Genomic DNA, 27,522 nt, shown 5'->3' on the forward strand with positions numbered 1-27,522 from the left:
TTTTCCATTACTAATGTTCTTTACCCACAGGCAGTTCGATACTTGGATCCAACATCAATATTTCAAAGTGATATCCATGAAACAAAATTAAGAGTCCGTCATTGCATATTTATTTTTGAAAAGTTTAGGTAACACTGTTTTAATTTTTAAATTTTATAATAAAATCAAAAATTATTAATAGTTCAGGATTGTAGCTTTAAAAATAAAACCGAAAAATTTAATTTATAATCTAGTGTTTTAGCTTTATATTTTGAGTTTAATAGAGATACACATAGTTTATGACTAAGGTTCGGAACTTCTTACATTCGTATGTTTTTTTTTGTATTGGTCGCAGATTATTCTGGGTGAGTTATACATTTGTTTTATGAAATGGTGAAACTAAGTACAATAAGTTTAAATTTGCATATTTTGTCATAGTTTAAGAAAATTGTATAATATTTGAGCAACTTTAGCATATTTGTGCACATTTTGCATTTTTTAAATTTGTATTTGCGTACAATTGTCGGGAAAAATCATACTTAAAAAACCACTAGAAATATTTTTTAAAATAAATTAAGGTCGTAGTCTGTCGTATCACATAGTATGACTCATAAATCTATTTACGATAGTTTCTTTTTTGTTTAAGAATCAATACCTTTTTATCGACAATATCGACATATGTATAGTTATGGTAAAACCTAATGGCATCTAGATTCTAAATTTTACGTCGAAATTAAAAGCAGTACGTGTTCATTCGTTAATCGATAATAAGTAATGTAGGTACCTACCTAATTTTTAAATTTAAATTTTTATAATTATTATATACTTTGTGCGTTTTCAAAAACAAAATAAAAAATTAGCTGTATATTTTTAATCATATTTTGATGATTTTAAGTGCAAATTTCGATAATTTTAAGTGCAACAAGTTTCGAATCCCATTTATGACAATATTATAAACTATAAAATTTCTATTTAAATGAACAATCATGGGATAGAATTGATTGCATACCTATATTGTACAATAGCTTGAATCAAATGATATAATAACAAAAAAATATTTACTTTTCAAAAATTTCAAACACGCGTAGAACATATTTTCTAAAAGAAGTTATTAAAAAAATAATTAATTAATTGTCATATGTATTTTATTTTATGATTTAAAAAAAAAAAAACAACGAAATATTTACAAAATCTGTACGGCGTCAAAACGATTTACTATCGTTATTATTTGTGTATAATAACCAATAATCATATGTTTATGTTTAATTTATGTAAAATTATGTTTAAGGAATATATTCAACGATTATCGTAAAAAATTACCGTCGTATTTTGAAAATGAAGAAACTGCACTTTTGTGGACTTTCCATCCAAACATAATTTTCAGCCGTACAGACTTATTTATTCGTAGATTACAGATAATTGAAGTATGTTTATTATTTATATATTACCTAAACATTAACCAACTTATTTTACATATGCGAGTAGGTAAATTTCACGTTATCATGGTTGTTTACAAACGTTTATTTTATTCGGTAGTGGTTTTTCGATACGGTTGTTGAATTTACAAAACTGGAAAGGATCGAATTTAGCGGACTTAAAGGTCGATTGCTCAGTGCTCGTATAACTGAAATATATTCAGATTTCAATGAGCAGTTCTCATTGTTTTCCAGCAAAGCATACGATGTTCTTGAACCAGAAGACGAGCGCTTCGAAGTAGATTATGAACAGTTTAAAGAGAGTATCAAGGACTTAGACCATCGCTTAGCATTTACGCTTAGTCAAGCGTTTGAAGATAGTCATAATTTAGACAGTGTATTCAAGGTTAGTGTTTTTGATACAAAATGTAATGCACGAAAAATATATAATAGTAATATAGTACTATGTAAATGTCAAATTACACAGCTATTTAGGTTATTATTATGCTAAATTATAACGAACGTGAAATCCCACTCCCTCCTCATACACACTACTTACACTTTAAATCACGAATTCTAAACTTATTCAAAAACATTAGTAATAAATCTGTTTACAGTAAATTATATAAGATTAAATTATATTTATTTATTTGAATTTTGAATATTCAACACTTTAAAATAAATAATATGTTAATATAATAATATAGATATAGGTCAAGTATTTTAGTTCAACTAAAATTTGAACTAATTTTGTTTTATGACTTAAAATTCAAGATTTAAGTTTTATAAAGTTTAAATTTTGTGTAAGTAGGCACCTATTATCTATATATATATATAAGTGTACCTACTGAATTGACAAAATTATATTTAAAAAATTATATAATACTGTCAAGATTTGGTATTAAAATTTGAAAGTAATAGTACTGGTGAAACGGAGCTATAGCTTATAATATAGACATAATATTAAGGTACTTGTACGAAAAATTTACTATAGTATAATTATTATTATTTTTAAACATATTATATAAATATTTGTAAATTATAAGATAAAATAATTATTTTTAATAACATAATATTGGTTATGAATTTATGAACATAGATTATTATTTTATAGTTAATTGAAATTGTGGGTGTCGTAATGGATCGGTCTGGCATGAAAGATATGTTTACAAGTAGTTATGGTAAAATTCTGAACATGTTGTCTAACGAAGTGACAATTTGTAAAGTTAGTATAACTATAGACGTGCTAAAAAAATTCGATTAAACTATAATTACTATATATTTATGATTTGTTTATAGAATTTATTTGAGAGCCAATTAATTGCTATAAAAACTCAGGGTTCAGCAAACGTCGATAAGCTTATGCCACCAATAGCGGGTTCCTTGAAATGGTCAAAAACACTTAAAGCTAGAGTTGACCATCCAATACAATGTTTTAAAAATCTTGATCATCCGTAATATACTATTTTACTTGTATTTTATTCAAATTAATTGTATAAATTTTTAGAATTGTACAGTCTAAAAAGGCCCAATCAATTATAAAAGAGGTAGATGAAATGATTATTTCATTAAATAAACTTGAAACAGAATTAATAGATAATTGGAAAGCTACTGTACCAAAAAGATGTGAAGAGTTATTAAAGTTACCATTATTTGATCGTAGATCCAAGTGTAATGAGTTACAACTCAACTTTCATCCAGAGGTGAATAAAATATATTTTTTATTATTCGATATTTAACGAACACCTATCTACTCGATAATAATAAAAATATTTTTAGTTAGTTGCGATATTGAGAGAAGTTCATTATTTCCGTTCGTATGAATTGAATGATATACCTATTGAAGCATTACAATTTCACGAACGTGAAGATACGTATAGAATATATTGCATTAATCTTAATAACACAAAAGAATGGTATGCTAGTTATTATGTAGTTAAGGTTTTAATATTGTTATTATATATACCAGCTAATAGTAAAACGAATTATACATTAATATTAGTTACAATAAATTGAGAAACAATAGCCGAGAAATTGAGTTTCAGTTGGTTCAAGAAGAAATACAACAAATCGATGAATTAGTTAAAAAAGGGGAATATTCATTAAATTGGAACTCTGAAGGTATATAACGCCAATCTAAATACATTTATAAATAATTATTAATACGTAGAAAAAATATTTCTTAAGTATTACATTATTTAAGCAATTTTTAATTAAATTAAAAATGTTAGGTCTTAACGAATACATCGGAAGTGTTCAAGATCTTGTATACAAATTATACCGTAGGGTACAAAAGACACAAGAAAATATTAAACGGATGCGATCGGCAATATCTTCGTGGGCCAGACTGCCGGTATTATGTCGAAAAGATAACAAAAAAGACACTCTATTGGCAATGGACGATCGCGTTGAACGATTTTCCAAAAGGTAATATTATTATTGTATTGCTATACAATGGTTAATTTTTAGTATTTTATATACAAATTCGTCATGTAACGATATGGTCTTTATTATAATAACTATTTGTAAATAGCAATTATATATTATAGTTGGCAACTCGTCACTATACAGTAGATACTAATCATATAAATTTATACTACATAGACGAAAAGAAATTGAAAAAGCTGCTACGGAAATCCATAAACTCCTTAAAGAAAATTGCGTATTATTTGGTATGCAAGACCAAACGAATGTCAAGCAATGGCTAAATTATATGGCTTTCGTAGATTCCATTGTTGCGGACGCTTTGTTGAACGCTATAGGATGCAGGTATTATATATTTAATAATATATAATATATATGTATAACTATTTATTATTAATAAGGTAATTGTTCATTGACGTAAAAAATAAAAATATTGTATTTTCGATCATCTGATATTTTCAGCTTATGTTATATAGCAGAGAATATGATCCCGGGGGTATCGAATGCACCATTATTTGAGGCTTGTCTCGAGTTACATGAACCGGATTTGGTTTTTACGCCCTCGTTAGATTCGAATACCGAAGGTAATTTTTGTTCCATCATTCAGAAGATAATCGAAGAAATAATTGAACTTTCTAAACTGATGCCACGGATTTGTGACAAAAATAATGCTCGTGATTACTTTGTAAGCTAGACATATAAAATTTTGAGTTTTAATTTGATTATATTATTATATAAATATTGATATTTTAAAAAAAAATTAAGAAAATGTTTTATTTGAACACTTTAGGAAGAAATGAATTGCAATACTGACATTCGTGATATGAAAGAAGATATTATGAATACAGTAACTCGAGTGATAGGAGAGGTAATTTACTAATTTACATTTATTGCTATAAGTATATTCTTAAAACTATTAATACATTTGGTTTTAGGCAAACGATTATTGTGTAAATTTTGAAAACTATTCATACTTATGGTTGGATGATCGAGAACTTTATATGCAACATTTTTTACGATATGGACATCCACTTTCAATTGAAGAATATGAAAATATGTCACTTGATGATACTTATTCCCCACCTATTGTGAATCCTACAATGGATCAATTTAAGGAACAAGTATAATATATTATTTTTAAACTAATTAAAAATTTTTTTTCATACCTATTAATTTTAAATCGTATACAAATATTCCTACGTATTACATAATTCACATTTGTTGTTAGATTGACAATTTTGAAAATCTCTATTGTGAAATTGAACAGTTAAAATCTGTTCAAGTATTCGATTCATGGTTTCAAGTAGATATGAGACCTTTTAAACAAGCGTTATTAAACACTGTATGCAAATGGAGTCATATGTTTAAACAACATTTAATGGATACGGTTACAAATAGGTAAAACGTGTTATATATACATCGACAATTTAGCGTAGTATTTTGAATAATTCATATATTCTTCATTGTACTTTTAGTTGTTATTTATTATTTTGATTTAAAAGTTAAATTTGATTTTTATTATCTAAACCTTTTACATATTTTTTTAGTCTATTTGATTTGGCCAAGTTCATACAAGACGCGGATGGAGGTTTAATGCAACCTGTAATAGAGGGAGATTATGAGGTTCTCGTTAGTGTTATGGGCTATTTGTACAATGTAAAAGAAAGACAATCTACAACAGACGAAATGTTCCAACCCCTCACAGATACAATACAATTGTTGAAATATTATGACATGGAACTATCGGAAGAAGTTAACGTTCTATTACAGGTTTCAAATTAATAAATACTTTACAATTTATACTTAAATAAAAAAAAAAATTACTATAAGGATAATAATTTATTTTAGGAGCTTCCTGAACTTTGGAACAACACTTGTAAATTAGCTATTAATATCAAACAACAAGTAGCTCCTTTGCAAGCAATTGAAGTCAATAATATTCGAAACAGAATATCGCATTTTGATAGTAGAATTAATTTTTTTAGAGAAGTTTTCAAAAAATCTAACATTTTTAGGTAAAAATAAATAAATTAATAAATACACATTAGAATGATCTACCTATTTTATTATTGTCATATTGATAAATGATAATGTATAAGCTATTGTGATAATTAAGTTCATTACGCGATTGACGAAATTCAGTTTTAATTTAATGAAAATGTAGGTACGATTGTCCTTATCCATATTTTGTATTGAATGACGCCAACGCAAAAATAATAGATTTCGAGATGAATATGGCTCAAATACAAGAATCCGCGTCGCTCTTCGAAGTGAACGTTCCAGAATTTAAACTACTTAAACAATGCAGAAAAGAATTGAAATTATTGAAAGTTCGTAAAGTGATTCTAATAATCTAATATAGTCTTGTAATTTGAATATAAAATAAGTATTTTAATGATTGTGGTTAAAAATAATTATTCCAGCAACTTTGGGATTATGTTCATCTAGTTCATTCATGTATAAACGATTGGAAAACTACTCCTTGGCGTAAAGTCGATGTTGAAAACATGGATATAGAATGTAAAAAATTCGCAAAGGAAATTAGAGGTTGGCATTTCGTTATAAATATTAATTAATCTCTTTATCTGTTCATAATAAATTATAATATATTATAACAAATACATAGGTACAAAACTATATTATCTTTATTATTGTATATGATTGAAATATATTTGCATTCGTCGTACTGATGTTGTTAGAGAAATCGTTTATTTTATAAACAATTTTATTAAATATTAACTTGAGCTTGTAAAATCGTAAAGTCCACCCATTCATCTACCGTGATATATTATAGCGTTGGACAAAGAGATGCGATCGTGGGATACCTATACGTGTTTAGAAGCTACAGTGAAGAATATGGTAACATCTTTGAGGGCTGTTGGTGAACTGCAAAACCCGGCGATTCGCGAACGTCATTGGAAACAACTCATGAGCTCTACGAAAGTAAGATGAAGTTAATTTTTGTTATTTGAAATCCCTAATTGAACAAATCAATACTAAATCATGTTTACAGACTTTAGCTGATTTACCTGAAGCGTATGATGTGAGTAAACAATCGAAACACGATGTGTTTGTGCGTTGCTTGTTGTAATTGTTCTTGTCTTTTGTGTGTGTTGTATGCATTGTGAATCGTCCTATTATTTGCGTATTGCCTTGGAATCACTCATGGGCTAAATAAAAAAAAAATATATAAGATTATAATGTAAAAACATTCAAATTATATGTATTTGTAGCATACCTATAACTAAATAATAATAAAACAATAATTGTAATAAGTAAAATTAAACATTTATTAAATACATTTTGTATAATTAACATTTGAGTTATTTAACGTAGGACATTAATGTTTTTTTTTGTGATTTTTAAAGTGTATATTTTACAATAATTATAAACATTTACGGAAAATATACCATTTCAGTATGAGAAATTAAAATAAATAAACAATCGAGCTTAAAATAAATTTTGTAGATAAAATATAGTAAAAGATTTAATTTTTGAAAAAATGTTGTATTTGACTATTTATACAAGTTTTCAAAACACAAAAAATTCCTGAAAAATAAGTGTCTTGCGTTAAAAAAACATATTGTTTATTTGTCTAAATAGCATATAAATGTATACCTCTAAAATTAATTTACGTATATTGACACTATTATACTTTGAACGTGTATTGTATATATTTTAATTAATAAGAAAAACGTAATTGTAGTTAACAACTTGAAAATGCAAATGGGTAAAATGTAATTAGAAAGAATCTATTTAAATTAAATGATTTAAATTTTAGGTTAAGTTTGTTATGGATCAAGGCACAACCTTAGCTGAGTTATTAGCATTAAACTTGCACGAATGCGAAGACGATGTAAAGACTATAGTTGATAAAGCCGTAAAAGAAATGTCTATGGAAAAAATGTTACGTGAGCTTCAAACAACTTGGGCCGCTATGGAATTTTATCAAGAAACTCATAGCCGTACAGGATGCAGTTTGTTAAGAGCAAGTGAAAAGCTGATTGAAACACTTGAAGAAAACCAAGTGAGTTACTTATTTTAATGTTTACTAAAAAATTTACTTTAAAAACCTCTTAATTATTTCTGTTTCAAAAAAAAAAAAAAAAAATAATAATAATAAAATAATGTCCTGTACAATTTTCATTTTTTTAGAAAACTAACTTTTTTAACTGTAAATTATTTAGTTAATTTCTTGGAAAATGTTGATGTATACATCGAAATTTAATCGAGTAATTTCTGAGTTATTCAACTTTAATATATAGGTACTGATACTTCTGATGTTGGGTTATATTTATTTTAATATTATTATAGTTATTAATAAAATTTGCTCGAGCACATATATAAATATTTTAAAGTAATTAAATTACTCTTCCATGGCAAATACATGATTTATTTAAACCATACTATAGTATTATTGTTAAAAATTTATACGAGACATACTAATTATAAATACGTTTTCTTTTTTTTTTATTTACAACTAATGGAATAATGATAAAATTTATTTCCAATTCTATGCTCCTCTATAAATAAAAAACAAGTTTTAATTGAAGTTATGTCGGATATTTCTTCAATGTTGCGAAATAATAGGTCATGGTATAATATTAAGGTGTTAAATTGTTATATAACGACTAACGATAGTCTATAAGGCCATCAAACCGGGATCTTTGGAATTTGGTCTCGTTTGTCGCAGTTGTCCTTTTATTTTTTATTAAACGTGCAATCAAAACGTATAACAATATGAATAATATGATTATTGATTACTGATCCATAATAAGTTACATTGTTATAATAAATTAATAATTAATGAAAAAAAGTAAATAGTCTTATTCCTTAGTGATTTTTCCTTAGTAATCACTACAGAATATTTTACCGATAATGACTTTTATACTATCTAATATTCCGTGCAGCGGGTGTCGTCGGTTTTCACCAATATCTTTTTCCACCAGTTATAATTTATAGAATTTTAAAGTTTGGAAATTTCATTACATATAGATTTAATAATATTTTATTTTTAGTTACTATAATGTGTATATAGTCCGGTAGTGCAGATATACACTATTCAGTTAAATAATAATTGTACACCTACAACAATACTTCATATACTGTCCACTGATCGGTGATCACTATTTAATACTATAATAATAGTTCCGACAAATCGAACTAGTATAATATCAGAAATAGTTTAGATAATATAATATAATATTTTCTACGTATATAAAGAAGCACAGGTACAAAAACCCATTATATATAATATATATTATATTATTATATCTCAAAATAAACCATTATAAACAAAAGTGTAAGAATAGTATAAGATAACTAATAATTATTGTTATGATAAAATTCAATTCTATTTTTTGACTTATTTTGTCAGTGTAATAATATAAATATGTAATAACTTGAAAAAAATTGAATGTAATGATTTAAAAAGTTGCAAGTGTACAATCATTATTCAACTGTTTAGTTTGTAGTGGTTGTACCCAGGGTTGGATATTAAAAAAAAAATATCATGATGCCATAATTTTATCAAATCCGGGACAGACAGAAAAAATAACAAATTAATTAATAAATAAATATTATTGAATCATATTAGCCATTGAGTATGTAGATGTATTACAAAAACGACACAATAGGTTATAATGTTATACAGTAAATTATTATTTTATATTTAGCCTATGGATTTGACATCATTGATTTATAAATTATTCGTTAACAATAACATTTTGACTTTCGATTGTAATTATTATTTAAAAAAGTTGTCGAAATTAAACAATTTTAATTTTTTGCTAAGACCAGGACATATAGGCGTCCCGAAGTTTATTTTTGGGACACCGGTACATTAAGTCAAAAATCAGTGACAGTCCCGAAAAACTGGGACGTATTGCAACTCTAATGGTACATGCATTTAGTATATCTAGATGCAAAATACAAAATACATAATACGTTTATATTTCAATAATTTAATTGTATTAACTATTAAATGTTTATGCACTTAACTATCTATACATAAATACATATAAAGTCATAAATATAAATAATAGAATAAGTCAATAGTTTAATACATATTTTAAATGTACGACTAATACATTACTATTTATTAAACCATAAATTATAAATACACATACACCAGAGGTTAGATTATGTTATATATCATACACAATAATTTTACAGCATAATTAGACCCATTTGGTTTACGAGACAAAATTTTAAAAATGATCCATTTAATGATGGCGGAATTTTAATATTTTTATTCAGTAAAATTATCTACTAAAAAATTTATAAAATATGAATAAACTTGAACGGCCTTATAATTATTATTGATTATAGTTGATACAGTCACACAGAAAAATAGAACGATTAAAATGATACAACAATGCGAATAGTACACTGTTATTTCTTATCTGTACTTTTGATTTTATTTTCAATTTTATTTGGAAAGGCCTATACAGCTACACATCCTGCACGGTTACACTCATATATAGGTAATGGATTCATATTTTATGAGAACAAAAATACCAGTTTAGCACTTATCTGTATGACTATAGATAATATATACGGACATACGGCCATTTGGGCACCTCAATTTAATTTTATATTTTTAAAATTATCTTACTAGTTATAACATTGTGTGGTAATTTTTTCGTTATCGTTAATTTCGGCTCAATTTCACCTGGATAATTTTTTGTAAAAATATTCAGTTCGGGTATCTGTAACGAATCTGTACAAATTTACAATACAATATTACAGACAATAATACACACGTAAAAAAATTACCATAACTGTTACATTTATTTTAAGTTTTGAGTGTTTTGCATATCGAATTCCAATTTGTTGGTACTATCTGTACAAATATTACAAATTAATGGCAAGTTGTTTTTTACAATTTTCAAATCAATATTGTTGCGGATCGATTCGACAAAGTCGGGAGCGGGGAATTCACGGAACTACATTATAAAACTGCAAACATTAACTGCGAACATTTTTTAATAATTATACGAATAATACAATGTGTAAAACTAGTTTCAAACTAATATTATTTAATAGTATATTATTATGGTAATGATTGTTGATAAATAATTGTTTGTGTACATGAAATTGTACAATTATTATAAACTCATTTACTCATAACAATATAACGATACACTAATATCATTAAAAAATTTCAAATTTGATTTACCATGTCAAACTCATTACCTAATCAATAATCATCATATGTATTTATTTTATTAGTCTGATAAAATTATTATTGTCTTTTGGTAGTATATAAGTCTATACACAATAACAAAAATGTCAAATTATCCGTTAAATATAATATTATTATACAATGTTATAATATAATATATTGAGATATAGACATATAGTTATTAAATCAATAAAACTTATTATAAGTCATAAAAATAAAATATACTATCCGATACATGAAATATTAGTATACTCGTATAATAAATAAATTGTATAAGTATTAGTAGTATTGCATATCGCATATGTAATTGATATTTATCGACATTTTATATTGAATATTAATTTGAACTGAAATAGTTGTTATTACATTATTTTAGTTCATTATTTATTTTATATTAAAAATAATTATTAAATTATTGATTGGTTTCTGTTTACCTATATTATATTTAAAGGTGCAATTACAAAATTTAATGACTTCGAAGTTTGTGGCATTTTTCTTGGAAGAAGTTTCTAGTTGGCAACAAAAGTTAAGTATAGCTGATCAAGTAATAAATTCGTGGTTCGAGGTGCAACGAACATGGATGCATTTAGAATCAATATTCATGAGTTCGGATGATATTCGTAAACAATTACCAGAAGATTCAGAGAGATTTTTTCGTATTGATTCTGAATTTAAAGCAAGTTTATCATGTGTTTTTTTTTTTAGATTATATTGAATTTGAATTAAAACAGTTTTAATTCAAATATTTTCAGGAACTTATGGCAAACATGTCTAAAACACCCAAAGTGATCGAAGCTACAAATAAACCCGGGTTAATAAAACATTTGGATGATCTACACGGCCATTTAACTTTGTGTGAAAAAGCTCTGGCCGAATATTTAGAAACCAAACGTTTAGCGTTTCCGAGATTTTATTTTGTGTCCGCCGCTGATCTTTTAGATATCTTGTCTAATGGAAATAATCCAGATTTAGTCGTGAGGTAAATCGAACAAAAAACACTTCATATCACATTCAATCTATAATCATATCCGATACCAATATGCTTTTGAAATCATAAAATGGTTATAAATAATCATGGTTAGTCCTTAATAATAAGGTCGTTAGATGTATTAATTTGTGTTGATAATTGTCTAAATAGTTACCTACTAATAATTCGTTTTCAAATGTATTAACTAAGCAAATATACGAGGTATCATGTATCTGATTTTATTACTAAAATAATACATTATACACAATACACACACACACACACACACACACACACACACACATATATATATATATATATATATATATATATAATATATTTCTATTTTGATCGATTTAATTCTTAAATTAATATTTATATATACGTTTGATAACATCTAAATTATTTATTTATATTATTTTGTTTCATTAAATAATATTATATTCAATTTTTGATTCTAAATAAAAGTCTAATAAAAGCTTCAACAATTTCAAAATAGCTAAAACTGAAATAATTTATTACTTAATAATAATATATATATCGACCAACTTCTCCAAATTCTCCCAACCACTAAATTGCAAAAATATAATTATGATAAAATTTAATTATACATCACACTATTTAAAATTTAAATGCTTTCTACAAATTAGAAAAAAAAATATGTATACCTACTTGCTTTAAAATATATAATTTAATATTTCAGACATATGATAAAATTATTTGACTCAATAGCATCACTTGAATTTATCGACTCGAAAACAACTGAAAAGAAAGTAGCTGCAGGAATGCATGCCAAGGACGGTGAATATGTAAAATTTAACGAAGACTGTGACTGTAGTGGACCAGTAAGTATAATGTTGTAATCACAAATTATGTACCTAGTATAGAAAAAATGTGTTCATTAGAATTTAGTGTTGATTATTTTGAATGAAATAATGCATTTTCCTTTCTATAAAACTTATGTGTATGTTATATTTAGACGTAGACAGATCCATGTCACTTGTCAATAGATAGTGGTCAATTGATAATGTGGCAATGATAGTGGACAAAAGATCACGCGACAATTGATAGTGTCATGAGGTTTTTTTAATTTCAATTTTTCACAAATATATAATATATATTATACAATAGGTTCTTCAAATAAATTATATCAATAATAATAATAATAATAGGTTTTCAGAAATAAACTAAGTTTACAAAGTTGTCAATAATTAAAATGTACACTATTAAATTGTCGAGCAATTTATTGTCCACTATATGTAGTATTGACGGTATCCCAGAGTAGACATATGATTATTTGGAAGACCATATATGATTTCAAAGTCAATAATTTTTATGTAAATATTAGGTAGGTATCGGTTTTTGGAATACTTCTTGAATTTATTTATAGTATTTATACCATTTATTATTTATCTATTGATAATATAAAATATAATTAAGTCATAAGATATGAGACATTAAGGAATTACAATTAAAGTATAATTTGTTAGTCGTTAGGTATGACACAGTGGTATTTTTTGTAAAAAGCCCATAATCAGATTCAACTCTTTAAAAATCAATAATAAATAAATTAAATGAATTACTTGGAATACAGATTATTTAATATTTAAATCTCATTCCGTGTAAAAGCTGCCTAGACATTTAAAAAAAAAAAATTAAAGGTATATGTGTGTAACTATTTGTATTATTACTACTATTTTTACATAGTATATATACATAGTATAGTTATATATACATAACAATTCATTAAATGTAAATAGATATACACCGCTCCGTATACTTTCCAAAACATGATTACGTATGAATTTTAAATTAACGTATAACTTATAATCATATTTAATACTTAAATAAATAAATAAAATATATTATCGATAAAAATAAAAATATATATACGAGTATTATTATTTTATATTATTGATTGAAGTTTTTTTTAAAAGTCTGAATCCTATATTTGAAAATACTTAAAAATAATTAAAATACCAGTCTTGTTCTCCTGTGAATGCTAGAGACGTTTATATTTAAGAATAGTGTACCTATGTTAGGTATACCATATTTTATTATTATTAGTATTTTCATAATTCGATAGATTGAATTGTACTATAAGTTATATTAACGTGAATATAGGTTCGAATTACCAACTACTAACTAGATTCGATTTACTACTAGAAATTACTCTCAAAGTGGATCTAGTTGAAAATTATAGAATTTTCACTTATCCAAAAGATGATCACAAATACAAAAAAAAAACACGTTATAGTAAAACTAATATAAACATGTATAATGTACATTATCGGTTCGATCAAAATCTAACATGATTTCTTACATGAATTATTTCTCAATTAAATAGGTATCATGTTATAGACTTACGTATATTCACATTAAATCATGTCGTGTTTGTTATGAAAAAAAAAATTTAATATTATATAACAATTACAATATTGTGAATTTTGTGACTTATTATTTTATTATTTATTAACCTGCAGTGGGTTATCTAAATATTTTTATATCAAGGTTAAAATTAATAAATATTTTAATTTTTGTGGTGTATCTAATATCTATTGTTCGTCTAAATATTGTTCATAGTAAGTCAAAAATAATTCATGACTACCACTAAAAATTGTTGTTAAAATATTAAAAAAAAATATTATTTTAATGGGATGGTCAGGCATTTTATTTAATTTGTGTGTAATCCGTATCTGCCATCAAGTTGATGATGCCATTTACATGAATATTGATAACAGCAATGACTCTTGCTATTTACACGGTCCTTGACTCGTAGCTGTTGCGATTTGAAATAATACATCGCAGCGACAGGATCAGCCATCTATATTAGTATTAAATTGAGACGAATATTCAGTTAAAATTGTCATAAAACTTACAATAATACTGTCGTCAATATATTTTTTTTCTTGTTTAGAGTAAACTATTATACGTACTTTTTCAACTTTAAAGTAAAAGTAAAAATTTCTATCATTTATCTATCTATACATTTATACGTGAATCGATGGATATAAATACGTAAACAAATAATAATAATAATAAAAAAAACTATAGTTCCCAATTTAATATATACTTAATTTATTACGCACGTAAAAAAATGAATAAACATTATAATATAAACATGATTATGATATGGTATGACGTCTGTAGTTATTCTGTATACCTACTATAAAAAAATACATATAATAATACGTATAATATAAGATTTAATTAGTATACATACATAAAAATGTTGTCCTAATGTCCTACTTTAATTAATGATTTTCTGTAATGTTTTATTTATTTTTCTGTAGACTTATTTCTAATAAAATTATCTATTTAATTTATTATTGAATTATACAACTAAAATAATGTTGTATTATCTTTTATAATTTGTGTATTATGACATTTTAATCTTAAAATAAATAACTTTGGTTTTTAATACTCACTTATTTTTAAAGAATTTTATATATCATTTTACTTTTTATAAAATATAAATAATTATACTTATAAAATTTTAATTCCCTGCCTATTTTGGTTTTGTGATATTCAAAAAAAAATTAATATATTAATATTATATGATGCATTTTTTATGATCCACTTCTATAGTGAGGTACCAACTATAACAAAATCATATTACTTATACTTCACAAATATTATATTATAATATTCATATTTTACTGTTCATGAGATTTAAATTTCAGGCTATGTAAAACCATCCCAAATTTGTACTATACGAGCAATCCAGTCAATCACTCTACTTATAAAAACTTTACACCGTGGTAAATGTCGAACTATGCACTGCAACGCTGATTTTAAAATTGTAAGAGTTAAGCAATTAGCCACCGAACACTATTATAATTTATAAGTCATGCATATCTATTATTAGTATCCTAAATCTTACAAACTTTACAATCTATTATTCCTATCCATCGACTTTAAAGAACATATTTCGGAAATCTATTAAATTAAAATAATATTATATTATAATTATACTAAGAAAAATAAATAAATGTAAAATGTTAATTGTGTTAGATAATACTATAATAGCTAAAAAAAAAATGTTAATTTTTTATAAATTTAAAAGTTGTGTTGTTTGTATTTACATAAATAACAATTTTGGAATTAAATACTCGTACTATTGGGATTGGGTATTGATTGAATGTATTTTGTAGTACTTGCTTAGATAATGTATTCTATAAAAATAAATTATATGTCCGTTTTTAATAAATAATTGTACAATATAAAAACCAAAATAAAACATTAGGTTCTACCTCTTAAGTTGTACTTATTACATTTTTTATATATTCTTTTAAATTATGGGAATATGTGAATTTACATATTTTCAGTAGGAGGTACCTACATTAAACTTTCCAGAATTTAAAATCTCTCATTCCTTAACTTTTTTTTGTGTATATGTAAAATATTAAAAATTAATTATGTTTATTACTTGTTTAAAAATTAAAATAATTTAAAAGCTAATAAGAAAAGAATACAGATAATGTTCTTAATTTTGAGTTAATTCACTCTAGTATTAAGCTAATAGAAGAAAACTATACTCTAAAGTTAATGAACCTAAGTATTGGTATATTAATATATGTTAAGACAGAAAAAACACACGTGGGTATGACGTCCTCTTAAAATTATATTGTTAGGATTTATGCGGTTGCCTAAGCATGATATTCAAAATTTAGTGTAACTTTGCCTCGAGATGTTAACCTTCAAATTGATTTCAAGGTAACCGCGTATTCTGCATTCGACGTTAGTCATACATAGGTACCTACCATATTATATTCATCAAAATTGATACGGAAACAGCTACGATTTGTAAAAATATAAATATAACTATGATATGTCTTATTGTCTATACTCAAATAATAAAAAAATAATGTAGATTGTAGGTACAATTTAAATTCTCTTCTTCGTATTGTTTACAAGATAGTTTTTAAATCTGAGGCTTTGTCGTAATATTAATGTTTATTTTATATCATTACAGTTTTGGTGGCATAACAACTGCAATGTTACCTATACAATAATGTAGATACCTATTCATATTTCATAAATTATGTTGGTTAATATAATACCTTATGAGAATAGCTTAGACAATAATTTTAAGTTTCCAGACTTTAGAACACCTTATATTCCCGTCGTATCCGTTCTTTATATATAGTTATACCACTATATATGCTTATAATTGTTGATAAAAGGATACTTATTTATTGTTCGTAGTTACTGTACGTCTGTAAAAAGAATAATAATAATAATTATTATTATTATAATTATGGTTGTTCGTATTAACATTTAATAAAATACATTTTTCTTTTTAAATCCAAGATTTTAAAAATCAACACAGAGGTTCTCAAATTGTTTCCAACTTATAATAAAAAAAAGTAAATAGAAAAATTACATCAAGTTTTTGTGAGCATTTAAAATTCAAATTTTACTTAATTTCAACTAGGTATATTTTCTCAAACAATTTTTGATACTTTATTATTTAAACAAAAATAAATAATTGTAGATACTTGAAATTCTCATCAAATGTTTAAATTATTAATTTCTACAGATGGTAAAATGTTCACTCTTCTTGGGCTAATTATGTATGAAAAAAATTAAATTTTTAAAATTATAGCTTTTATTCAATTAATGACGATAAAAATAATGTATTTAGATAATAAAGCTAGTAGAGTTAGCTAGCTTTAGTACAAAACTACTTATATAAGTGGTTTGTATAGTTCATATTGAAACCAAAAAAATCTTAATATTTATAAGCACAATTTTCTTTTCATATAAATTTGAACGAAATTAAGTATATGTTTAAACTATAACTATACGAATAATAATGCTCATTATTTTATTATAATTAAAAAAAACATTACTCGTGGGAATACACTTTTACGTATATTATGAATTTTATTATATGCAATGATGTTTTCAAAATATGTTGACTAATTTTAAGATAATATTATAGGTAACTACTAACTAATATACCATACGCAGACTGTTTTACGGTATGGTGGTATTGGCTCAAATATAAATAAATCAATTGATTTCAAAATAAAAATCTATTTACTTCCTAAATATCACTAACTGACATTTCAATGAAAATCCTTAATTTCTATTGAAATATATAATTCTTATATTTAGTTCATGGTCATTTAACATCTTAAAGTATCAAAAAAACCATTTTTTCTTTAATCAATCAGTTCCAAATAGCCAAATCATAATATTATATGATTTTTTTATTATTATTAATTCATGTTATGTGTATTGCATATTATTAAACTATAAGTAGGTAGAATGTTAGATATTTACTTACAAAGAGTAGGTATCTACTGAGTTTTTTCATATTAGTAGGTAATTTAATAATCAATATAGGTTTTTGGATATTTGAAATTTGAATAATACCTAAAATTACATTAGAATATTTTTTCAATACCCGTATTTTTTTGGAGGTTATTTCTTATGGTTATGAAAATCAATAGGGATTCAGAACAGGGAATCTGAAACTCTGTAAAATTTATTAAGACAAATAAAAAATAAAGAATACATTTATGGGCACTTTAATAGATTCGAGTTTGTCAAAAAAAAATATATTTTTTGTATATTAAATATTGAATGTGCTTATGTTTGAATATTTGTAATTTTTCAATGATTTTCATACTATCTGCAAATACCATTTATAGGATAAATTAAGAAAGATTTGCTTAATGTCTATAATTAAATAGTGTTTTACTTACAGTGAATATGTTGTTTTAAACAATAATTAAAATAATTAAATACATTTGATCGTTTTTGTATATTGCATTCTATATCTAATTAAATATTGAAGTAAATACCTACAGAAACCAGAAAATATATTACTCAACTAAAAAACGAAGGTCAATCTTTCAATCTTAGAGAAAAATAGGACAAACCGACAATAGATCTCACTTAACAGTTATAATAAATTATTATTTATCAATAATTGTTTTAATGACACTGAGATTTTCAAGGATATAGATTATAGACTATAAAGACACAATAAATTCTGGTTGACAAAAATAATTAAATCTTCCTTTGTGGTCTATCAGTCATTTTATCAATGTTAAATTAAAATCAAAAATCAGTTAGTATACTATTTAAATAATTGTTGCCGTAATGATATATTATATAAAGCAATTATGAAATAAGATTATTGGAATGTATATTAAGATATAATAAGATATATCTACCTTTATTCTGTTTTTATTTTACATTAACGAAAGATAATATTAATAATATTTAAATTATAATTATTTTTACGTATATAATTGTATAAATGTTTAATATTATAACGTAATAATATAAAAAAGGTGATTAAAAATATAATGCATTATTAAATTGATTTATTATCTTTACTTCATCACATTATTATTTATATATTTTATTGGCGGGATGGGAAGAGGAAGGTGGTAAGAACGAAAGATTTTTCAGGATTAAGTTGTAATTATTTATTTCTAATGTATTGAATTAATATGGTTTATGGGTTTTTGTTTAAGGAAATATATTATGTTATTTTAAATTTTCAAATATTGTTTGGGGGGAAAGTCTACTGTTTCAATGCACCTCAATTTTATTTTAGCGATATATCAGTGAATATTTGTGCATAAACGATAAAACATTGTATACATTTCTGTGCAAATAATGATGCATAAACGTTGAATTTATCAAATTTTGTTAATATGGAGGGGATATTGAAATGAGGATATGTATAACAATATTATTTTCTTCATATCGTAGTTTTATTTTAATAGTTGTAGTTATATTGTTATATATTTACGTTTTTATATATTTTATAAATTTGTATATATATATTTCGAACAGTTTTAGTGCAGTAAGTTCCTTAAAACCCTTATTATAAATATTTAAAGTGATCTATAATTAACAAGTAGAACCAGCATTTAAGGGCGTATATCGACGCCAACCAACTTCGTTTCTCTATCAACATTAAATAATAGTTTTCAAAGTAAAACTTAAGTATTGATTTCATTGGGTGCGTTATAAATCTCACCCGGTGTAATGAACGCGGTTGGTTTATTTTTAAAATATTAAAATTTTAAATTATACGTCACGGGTCATCGTAAATCGAAATAATGGTTTAATTTCAAATTTAAGGTCCTTTGGATACAATTGGTATTCATTCTCCGGTAGGTTAGACTACATAAATAGATAATTATAATTATTATACACGGCATAAGTACTTTATAAACATTATGTAACCAGACAATTGTTATGCAACTAATATGGTAATAAATAGCTTAATAACCTTTATATTTTAAAGTCATGCAGTCACGTGAGCTTAATAAGTTAACTCGCATCATAATATTGTCGAATTTGAAATAAAACATAAACATTAGGTAAGCCTAACTATAGGACTATCGCTATAGAAATAGATAAATATATATTTTCGTCCCTATATATTGTATATTATACTTATGTAATATACCTACTAATATTGTATGTGCTATGTGCAGTAGCCAGTAAGTGAAAACGACGAATGCGGAACGGCTATTTAATATTTAAATATTATTTACGCGTGGCTTCATGTGAATCTGTTTTAGGCTTAGTATACGGACGTCATATTCTTTAATTATTGTTCAATAAAAATCGTTTCTGTTTCCTTTACAGATAACATTGATACACGCATAAACATGCTCACATATATTTTATATTAAAATATACACATGCGTGTACATGAGCACAATAATCGTATACACATTTGATTAATTAAAAACGTTATCTGAGTATATTTAAATGCGGAAATGCATATTATAATATATACTTGTACTTGTCAACAACAAATACGATAACCGATAAGTACCTACCTACTGAATATTTATTTTTTTATAATTTAACATAATACATATTATTATTTATACGTGTTAAATTTAAGTTAAAACGAGTTCATTGCGATTTTTATATGAGTTTCGAAAATAATAACGAAAAGGCTAAACTTTTTTCGCAGTATAATAAAATGCAAAAAGGGCGTTAATTTAAGAACTATATTAAACTACCTATATTTAAACTCGTATTAAACTATAATAAACATTAAACAATCACGATGATAATATGGTGTAAGTACTATTACTATTATTAGTGTACTACCAAATATGGTAATATTAACAAATAATAACTGTGTACAATATACAAATAAAATCCAGTACGTGGTGCTCACCCCTCTCGAACCGGCAAAAAATAACCAAAATGCGACCCCTAAGGTTTTTTAGGGTTTAGTTCAGGGCACAAAATCCTAGAGCTAGCATCCATCAATCCCATAATGGGTATAGTATCAGTACTTATCGGCTACCAAATATTATTAGAATATAAAAATATTTCTTTTATGTGTGATTCGATTTGTCATATATTTTGCAATTAACATCCTCGTGCACTGATTTTTATTCTGATGTGTATACTCGATACTCCAATTAATAATTTAGGATTATTCTGTAAATGAATAGGGACTTAGAACATAATAAATAGTTCAAGATATGTTTTTCACATTCAATGAATATTCCTTTATTTATTATAGTATTATTATTCTTGGCTAATTTCTATAAATAATAATAATATGACAGATTTAATATATGAATATAAATATAATAATGTATAAATTGTTACTTGAATATTTATAGCGTATTAAGTTGATACTGATTTTTATTATGTACATAAATATATTTAGATTTATTGTGCCATTATCGAATAATGCATGAATACAAATACAATTGTCAATCATTACATTTTCACGATTGATAAATAAACTATTACAATTAATTACCTAAGCAAGATTGGTTACATTGTTTTCTAACAGACTATTAACTAATCGCCATTCCGTGAATTTGAAATTGATTTGAATGGCTGTAAACCATTTTCCTCCACCGGTTTTTTGATATCAATGAGTGAATGAGGAATTATAAGAAAAAATTATAATAATATATTTTAAAGTCGTATTAAATAATATTAAAATAGAAGTATCTACGAATTACTAACAATTGTATTTTTTTTATAATCATTGAGCATTTCAGCAACAATTGATTAACTGTTTAAAAAAAAAAATATTTTAAACAGATGAATAATTAATTTTTTTTTGTAATTACATAGAAATTCTTTTGTTTAACTACGGGTTTGTGACCATAATGGAATCTATAAAACGCCGAGTGTGATCCTATAGTTTTACTCTCTCTTTATAATATGGTACACAACACTACAACCTATAACACTGGTGCCGACTAAAATATTGGTTTAATATTTAGATTTAAGGATTCTTAAACCATCTTCGATCCTCATCAAGGTTTATAGGCCAAATGTTTAACATTAAACAGGTATGCCTGCGAACTATAATATTATAAATTTATAACGACGAGTATTGTGTATAGGTATACTATGAATGACTATATTATGTACACGTGACAGGCGCACGTGTCGGTCATCACGTACTCACGTATACGACGGAGAAAAATATTATTTTCATTTTAACATTGCGAAATATCATATCTACACTAGAGTGGCCTCTAACTATTATACTATCTGTACGACTCTAACGATCGTTTTGGCATGGTGACTGTTGGTAAATAACTGTCATCTGTCGACAAATTTAAAGGTGCACTTGCAATACTTTTTTCATGGTGCTGTGGTGGAAATATTTACGTGCATATACTGCCATTTACTATATTTTTATTAATAATGATAGTAATAATCCTAAATAAATTGTAATACTCAAAAACGATCACCATTTATACAGTCTATTATGTACCTATGTTAAACATTTTGTCGAAATCCATTTTATAATTTATATTTAAGTAGCATATAACTACAAATAACTAGAATATTACGCGTGTTCTAAATGTTTAACGTCTCTCAAAAACGTATAAGTACTCACTACAGCATTTAACATTATAATATAACAAATAATGATATGCATTTAAAAATACCAAGATTGATTTCGTAATATTAGTTCAAAAAATGTTATTTTTCATCATCATACAGGAATTTATCAATGTAAATATTATTATCATTATTATCGCGATTAATTATGATTACTAGTCGATGTCCGGTTGTATAGAATACAACGCTACTAGCAGAGTTAGGTAGGTTAGGTACATATTACACAATTTTATATTAGATAGTCGTTTTAGAAACATATTTTATTGTCGAAATGTCAAAAATGAAGTTATTAATGTTGTTCGTTTCTTTCTTTCAAAGTCCGTCGATTTTCACACGAGTTAATTATGATGTTAATAATGTTAATATACGCGTAAATATAATGAGACGTGACTACCGCCGAAGTCTTCGCTTCACGGAAAAGAATTCGTAAACATAATGTTATTAATTTATTATATTATACAACAGTTTCTGACATTATATAACCGATGATAACGCCACGAAGACATTATTATTACGAAAACATATTATTTTGGCTGAACGTCCAGTGAATTACAAGAACTGTTGTTGTTTTGTCGATATACGCATGGCGCGGCTGAAATATACCTCCTAGTTGATGGGATCCTGTTATCGAGCAACCGACAACGGTCTTTGTCGGAGAAAAAAAAGTTCGTCGCCGGATGCAACAGGTGTGTCCGTCGACGGGCGATCGTGGCGTGTTGACGGCGGCGGCAAAAGACGAGACGACTGTTAGCATGCGGTCCTGGTAGTGCGGGACTCTCAAACAATGCCCTCGCCGAGACATTGCGAGCTCCGTAATCCGTTAGCTCTCGCGCGTACCGATGTCGCTTACAGCCCTGGTAGACTGTCGCGTTTTCAACGTGTTGATTGCCAACTAACCTAACGATCAAATTCAATTCGAAATGTTGTTTTTTTCAAATACCACATTCGAGAATAACAATAACAATAGCAAAATACCGATCATTTTCACGTTTTCCGGAAAAAAAAATATTTTGATATACCCACCGTTCTGCAATGTTTCCAAATTGCACAAATTGCACTCAAATCACATATTGTATTATTGTTACATACATTTATCATATTAATATTTTTTAATTTATGGTATGTTTTTTTTAACTATGCAAATTTTCAATAATTGACAAAATTAACACTTTTTAATGCCCAGGCCTGTTGATTCGTACAAAAATCATTATCGTTGATTCAGGTATCAATGTATTATGTGTACACTGCAACTAGCAAGATACTATATAAAATATTATTTAAAGATATCAAATCAGATTAGGCTATGAGTAAGTTTAATGTTTAGTAAGTACCTATATTTTATAGTATACAAATAATACAATTTAAATTTGTAGGATTACTGAATACTTATATCTAATAAATACTTACTATAATACTAATAATACTACTGTAAATACTATAGTAAATTAGTAAACGTAGAGATATGAGAGACATTTTGATAACATTCTACAAAATTGTTTTTTAAAATAAGAATCATATTTTCAATGCAAAATTTTTTATAGGTACTGGCAAATTTATTACATTTTTTATTATATAAATAAATTAAATCATGAAATTTAAAAGTGAGATAATAAAACAACATGAGTTTTATATTTTAAAATGTAATTATTACATGGTTTATTTTAATATATTTGTTCTTTATATTGTAAAAATCATGACTTAATGAATTGGGAAGTCCGTTAGTAATAAACTCCCTTATATAATTTTGGTAAGGGATTTTCTTAAAAAAATGTTCTTAAAGTATTGTATATTTACACAAATTTATACGAGTAGGTATAAATAAGTGTTTTTCTTTTTTTCACTTTTTGTACGATTTATTTGTATAATTTTTGTATAAACTATTTAGTGTCGATTTAAATGTATTTAATTTGATTGGGAAACACTATAATATAGGTATAAATATATTTTGTAATTGATTGGCGATGGGTATAAAACATAAGTATATTATAGTTAATTATGCTCAGCGAGAGACCAGGAAGTCTAAATGATTTTATACATTGACTTGTATAGTTATTATAAAGAGAAAAAATTTCTAAAAATCTTAAATTTCTATTTCAATCTTACCGGTTTCTGTATGAATTTATACCTGTTTGGTGGGATACAATTTATTTTTTGTACTCAACGGACTCCAATATGTACTTGTTTTTATAACACGCACATGACAATTTGTACTTCCTGGATAATCAGAATTTTTGGCGTTATGTACCTAGTATAGTACCTATACTGTGATAGTGTGATGTCAATAAAAACATTCTAACAAAGTAACAAGTAACAACTAATTTATATGGTAATTAGTGTTATATATGTAAATACGTAATTTATATTTATATTAAATTATAAGTTATCATAAGTTCGCTGTCGTCTAACTTCAGTTAACGAAATTAACTCTACAGGAATATAATACATTTTACGTTGATTTCGATGTCGTGTTTCAAAGTAATTAATTTGCGTCGTTTTCGACGTTACGCAGTTATCAATTGGCAATACTACCGGGTTTTCTCCTGATATCCTGTTACGCCCACACACCCAACAAATACTTTGTATTTTAAATTTCGAAACACCAACTTCCACATTTAACTTATACACATTTATTTATAATTAATCTATAAATAAGACTCTACTTTGAAATTGTCACAAGCAGCATTTATCTATGTTTGAATACATTGCATTATTTATTTATTTATTTACATAAATGTAATTATAGTATTTAATCAATATAATATGTTTATACCATATCTTCCGTAAAACATTGTAAATATTTTAATAATATAATAGATAATATTTAAAAATTAATCTACACATTTGAAAAAAAATATTGCGTAAAGTAAAATTCATAATACATACAAACATTTTAAGTACTCACTAACAATATTTTTTAATTATATTAAAATAACGAAAACCACTTTTTTATGATATTTTATTTGGTATAAATTTGAAATTTAAATACTAATCTATAAAAAATAGTGAGTTGTATATTTAAAAAAAAATTGATACGATTATATAACCTACTTAAGAGAAACCTTGCATTAAATGTACAATCCTTAGTTATAAAAATTGAATATTTTTAAAATTTTTAGCTATAAAATTATTCTGACGAATTTCGTCAAAATTTAGACTTCAAAAGCATGTAAAAAATATTGTGATATATTTATTTGGGTATATTAGTAATTAAGTAATTAAGTATCATGTACTCATGCAAATTAATTTAATTTTCTAATTTTACTTGAACTGTTATCTGAATGAAATATAGATTTGAAAATATAAAAACTATGCAAATTTCAAATAGCTATTAATTTTAATTTAATATTCTAAAATTATAGCTAAGCATTTCGATTATTTTTCAAAAAAGACGATGACTATAATGTTTAATAAGTACCTAGTCCATATGTTATATTTATAAAAAAAAATTTAGTTTTTTCCTTTTGTGAAAAACATAAGATCAATAATCATAATAAGTATAATTATTAGACATATAAACATATTACTGATCTTATTTCTTGATATTGAGGTTTATTTATATCAACAAATAATACTTGTTATAATTATAACAACTGGTTTATGATAGGAAAAATACGATGACGGACACAAGAAATATAAGTATACAAATTAAAAACACATAATTGTAAAATCAATATATTCGTTGCTTTGCTCGGAATCTAAAAGCGAAATATGTATATACTTTATAATGTAGTTAGAATATGCAATATTAATAATACAAAATAAAAAATACGCAATAAAAATATAATAAAATATATGCAATAAATTTATAAGTACCAATGATTTCCAAACTAACATAAAGCGTGAAAAAGAAATATCTTATAATTTTATTTAAAAATATTTTAAGTAAAGATAATTGTTATTTAAACTAAATAGTTTTTAGTTATTTTATTTATTTATAGGTAAGAGTGTAGACCATTAATTAAATCCATATCATTTTAATACATTTTTACATTTTTTTTCGTCGAAGAAAGAAATCACCGGTTTTATAAAATTGAAATAATGAGCGTAATATAACGTGGCATTTAGTCGTTTATATTACTTTTGTATATTGTACCATAATACTTTTGTTTTTATAATAAAATAATTTCATACCATAAAACATTCATTTTTCGTGTTTATAGTTAAGATATACAATATAAAATATAAAATCATTTATATCATTATTAGGTGATTTTTAGACAATATATTATATCCTATTTTTTTAGACTTAAAAAAAATTATCAATTCATATAATTCCTAGCCACAAATATAATAAATGTTTTTTCAGACGTATGGCTAAAATATTTAATAATAGATAATAGATACTATAATAAACTATCATAAGTCCGTTCACTCGTGCCTTTATTGCTATTATTAACGACTTGCCGGTCATTGGATTTGACCTATAAAACGTAGTATTTGCAGATGTGTACTGCGCAGAGTTATCGTTGAAAAAATATGTAATTTATTTTATCATAATACTGAAAAATATTAATTATTGTTTAGTAAAAATACATCTAGAAATTTTCGTCATCCCGAGATGAGAAATGTTTTCTTTGAATTCTATGTTGACTGTAGTTGAGTAACGTTACTTATTTTAGATTCACGCGAGGCCAAGAATCTCTTGGTTTTATAAGTATAATATTATTTCGTCT

At 25.1% G+C, this 27,522-nt stretch overlaps 1 protein-coding gene across 1 annotated transcript in view; it reads left to right on the forward strand.

Annotated features, from left to right (window-relative positions):
- Positions 1-27,522, forward strand: part of LOC113556674 (dynein beta chain, ciliary) — a 62,096-nt gene that overhangs the window by 1,485 nt on the left and 33,089 nt on the right. Inside the window, exons 5-27 of the mRNA XM_028188632.1 lie at positions 31-128; positions 1,268-1,403; positions 1,516-1,800; positions 2,509-2,619; positions 2,694-2,848; positions 2,902-3,097; positions 3,174-3,310; positions 3,397-3,515; positions 3,626-3,821; positions 3,999-4,163; positions 4,281-4,503; positions 4,609-4,686; positions 4,754-4,939; positions 5,047-5,216; positions 5,366-5,588; positions 5,667-5,833; positions 5,983-6,148; positions 6,242-6,365; positions 6,613-6,761; positions 7,600-7,845; positions 11,456-11,680; positions 11,757-11,983; positions 12,675-12,816. Of these exons, the coding sequence (XP_028044433.1) occupies positions 31-128; positions 1,268-1,403; positions 1,516-1,800; positions 2,509-2,619; positions 2,694-2,848; positions 2,902-3,097; positions 3,174-3,310; positions 3,397-3,515; positions 3,626-3,821; positions 3,999-4,163; positions 4,281-4,503; positions 4,609-4,686; positions 4,754-4,939; positions 5,047-5,216; positions 5,366-5,588; positions 5,667-5,833; positions 5,983-6,148; positions 6,242-6,365; positions 6,613-6,761; positions 7,600-7,845; positions 11,456-11,680; positions 11,757-11,983; positions 12,675-12,816 (3,924 nt within the window). The remainder of the gene's footprint in view (positions 1-30; positions 129-1,267; positions 1,404-1,515; positions 1,801-2,508; positions 2,620-2,693; positions 2,849-2,901; positions 3,098-3,173; positions 3,311-3,396; positions 3,516-3,625; positions 3,822-3,998; positions 4,164-4,280; positions 4,504-4,608; positions 4,687-4,753; positions 4,940-5,046; positions 5,217-5,365; positions 5,589-5,666; positions 5,834-5,982; positions 6,149-6,241; positions 6,366-6,612; positions 6,762-7,599; positions 7,846-11,455; positions 11,681-11,756; positions 11,984-12,674; positions 12,817-27,522) is intronic.

This window comes from Rhopalosiphum maidis, chromosome 3, assembly GCF_003676215.2.
Source record: "Rhopalosiphum maidis isolate BTI-1 chromosome 3, ASM367621v3, whole genome shotgun sequence".
NCBI classification, from domain to species: Eukaryota; Metazoa; Arthropoda; class Insecta; order Hemiptera; family Aphididae; genus Rhopalosiphum; species Rhopalosiphum maidis.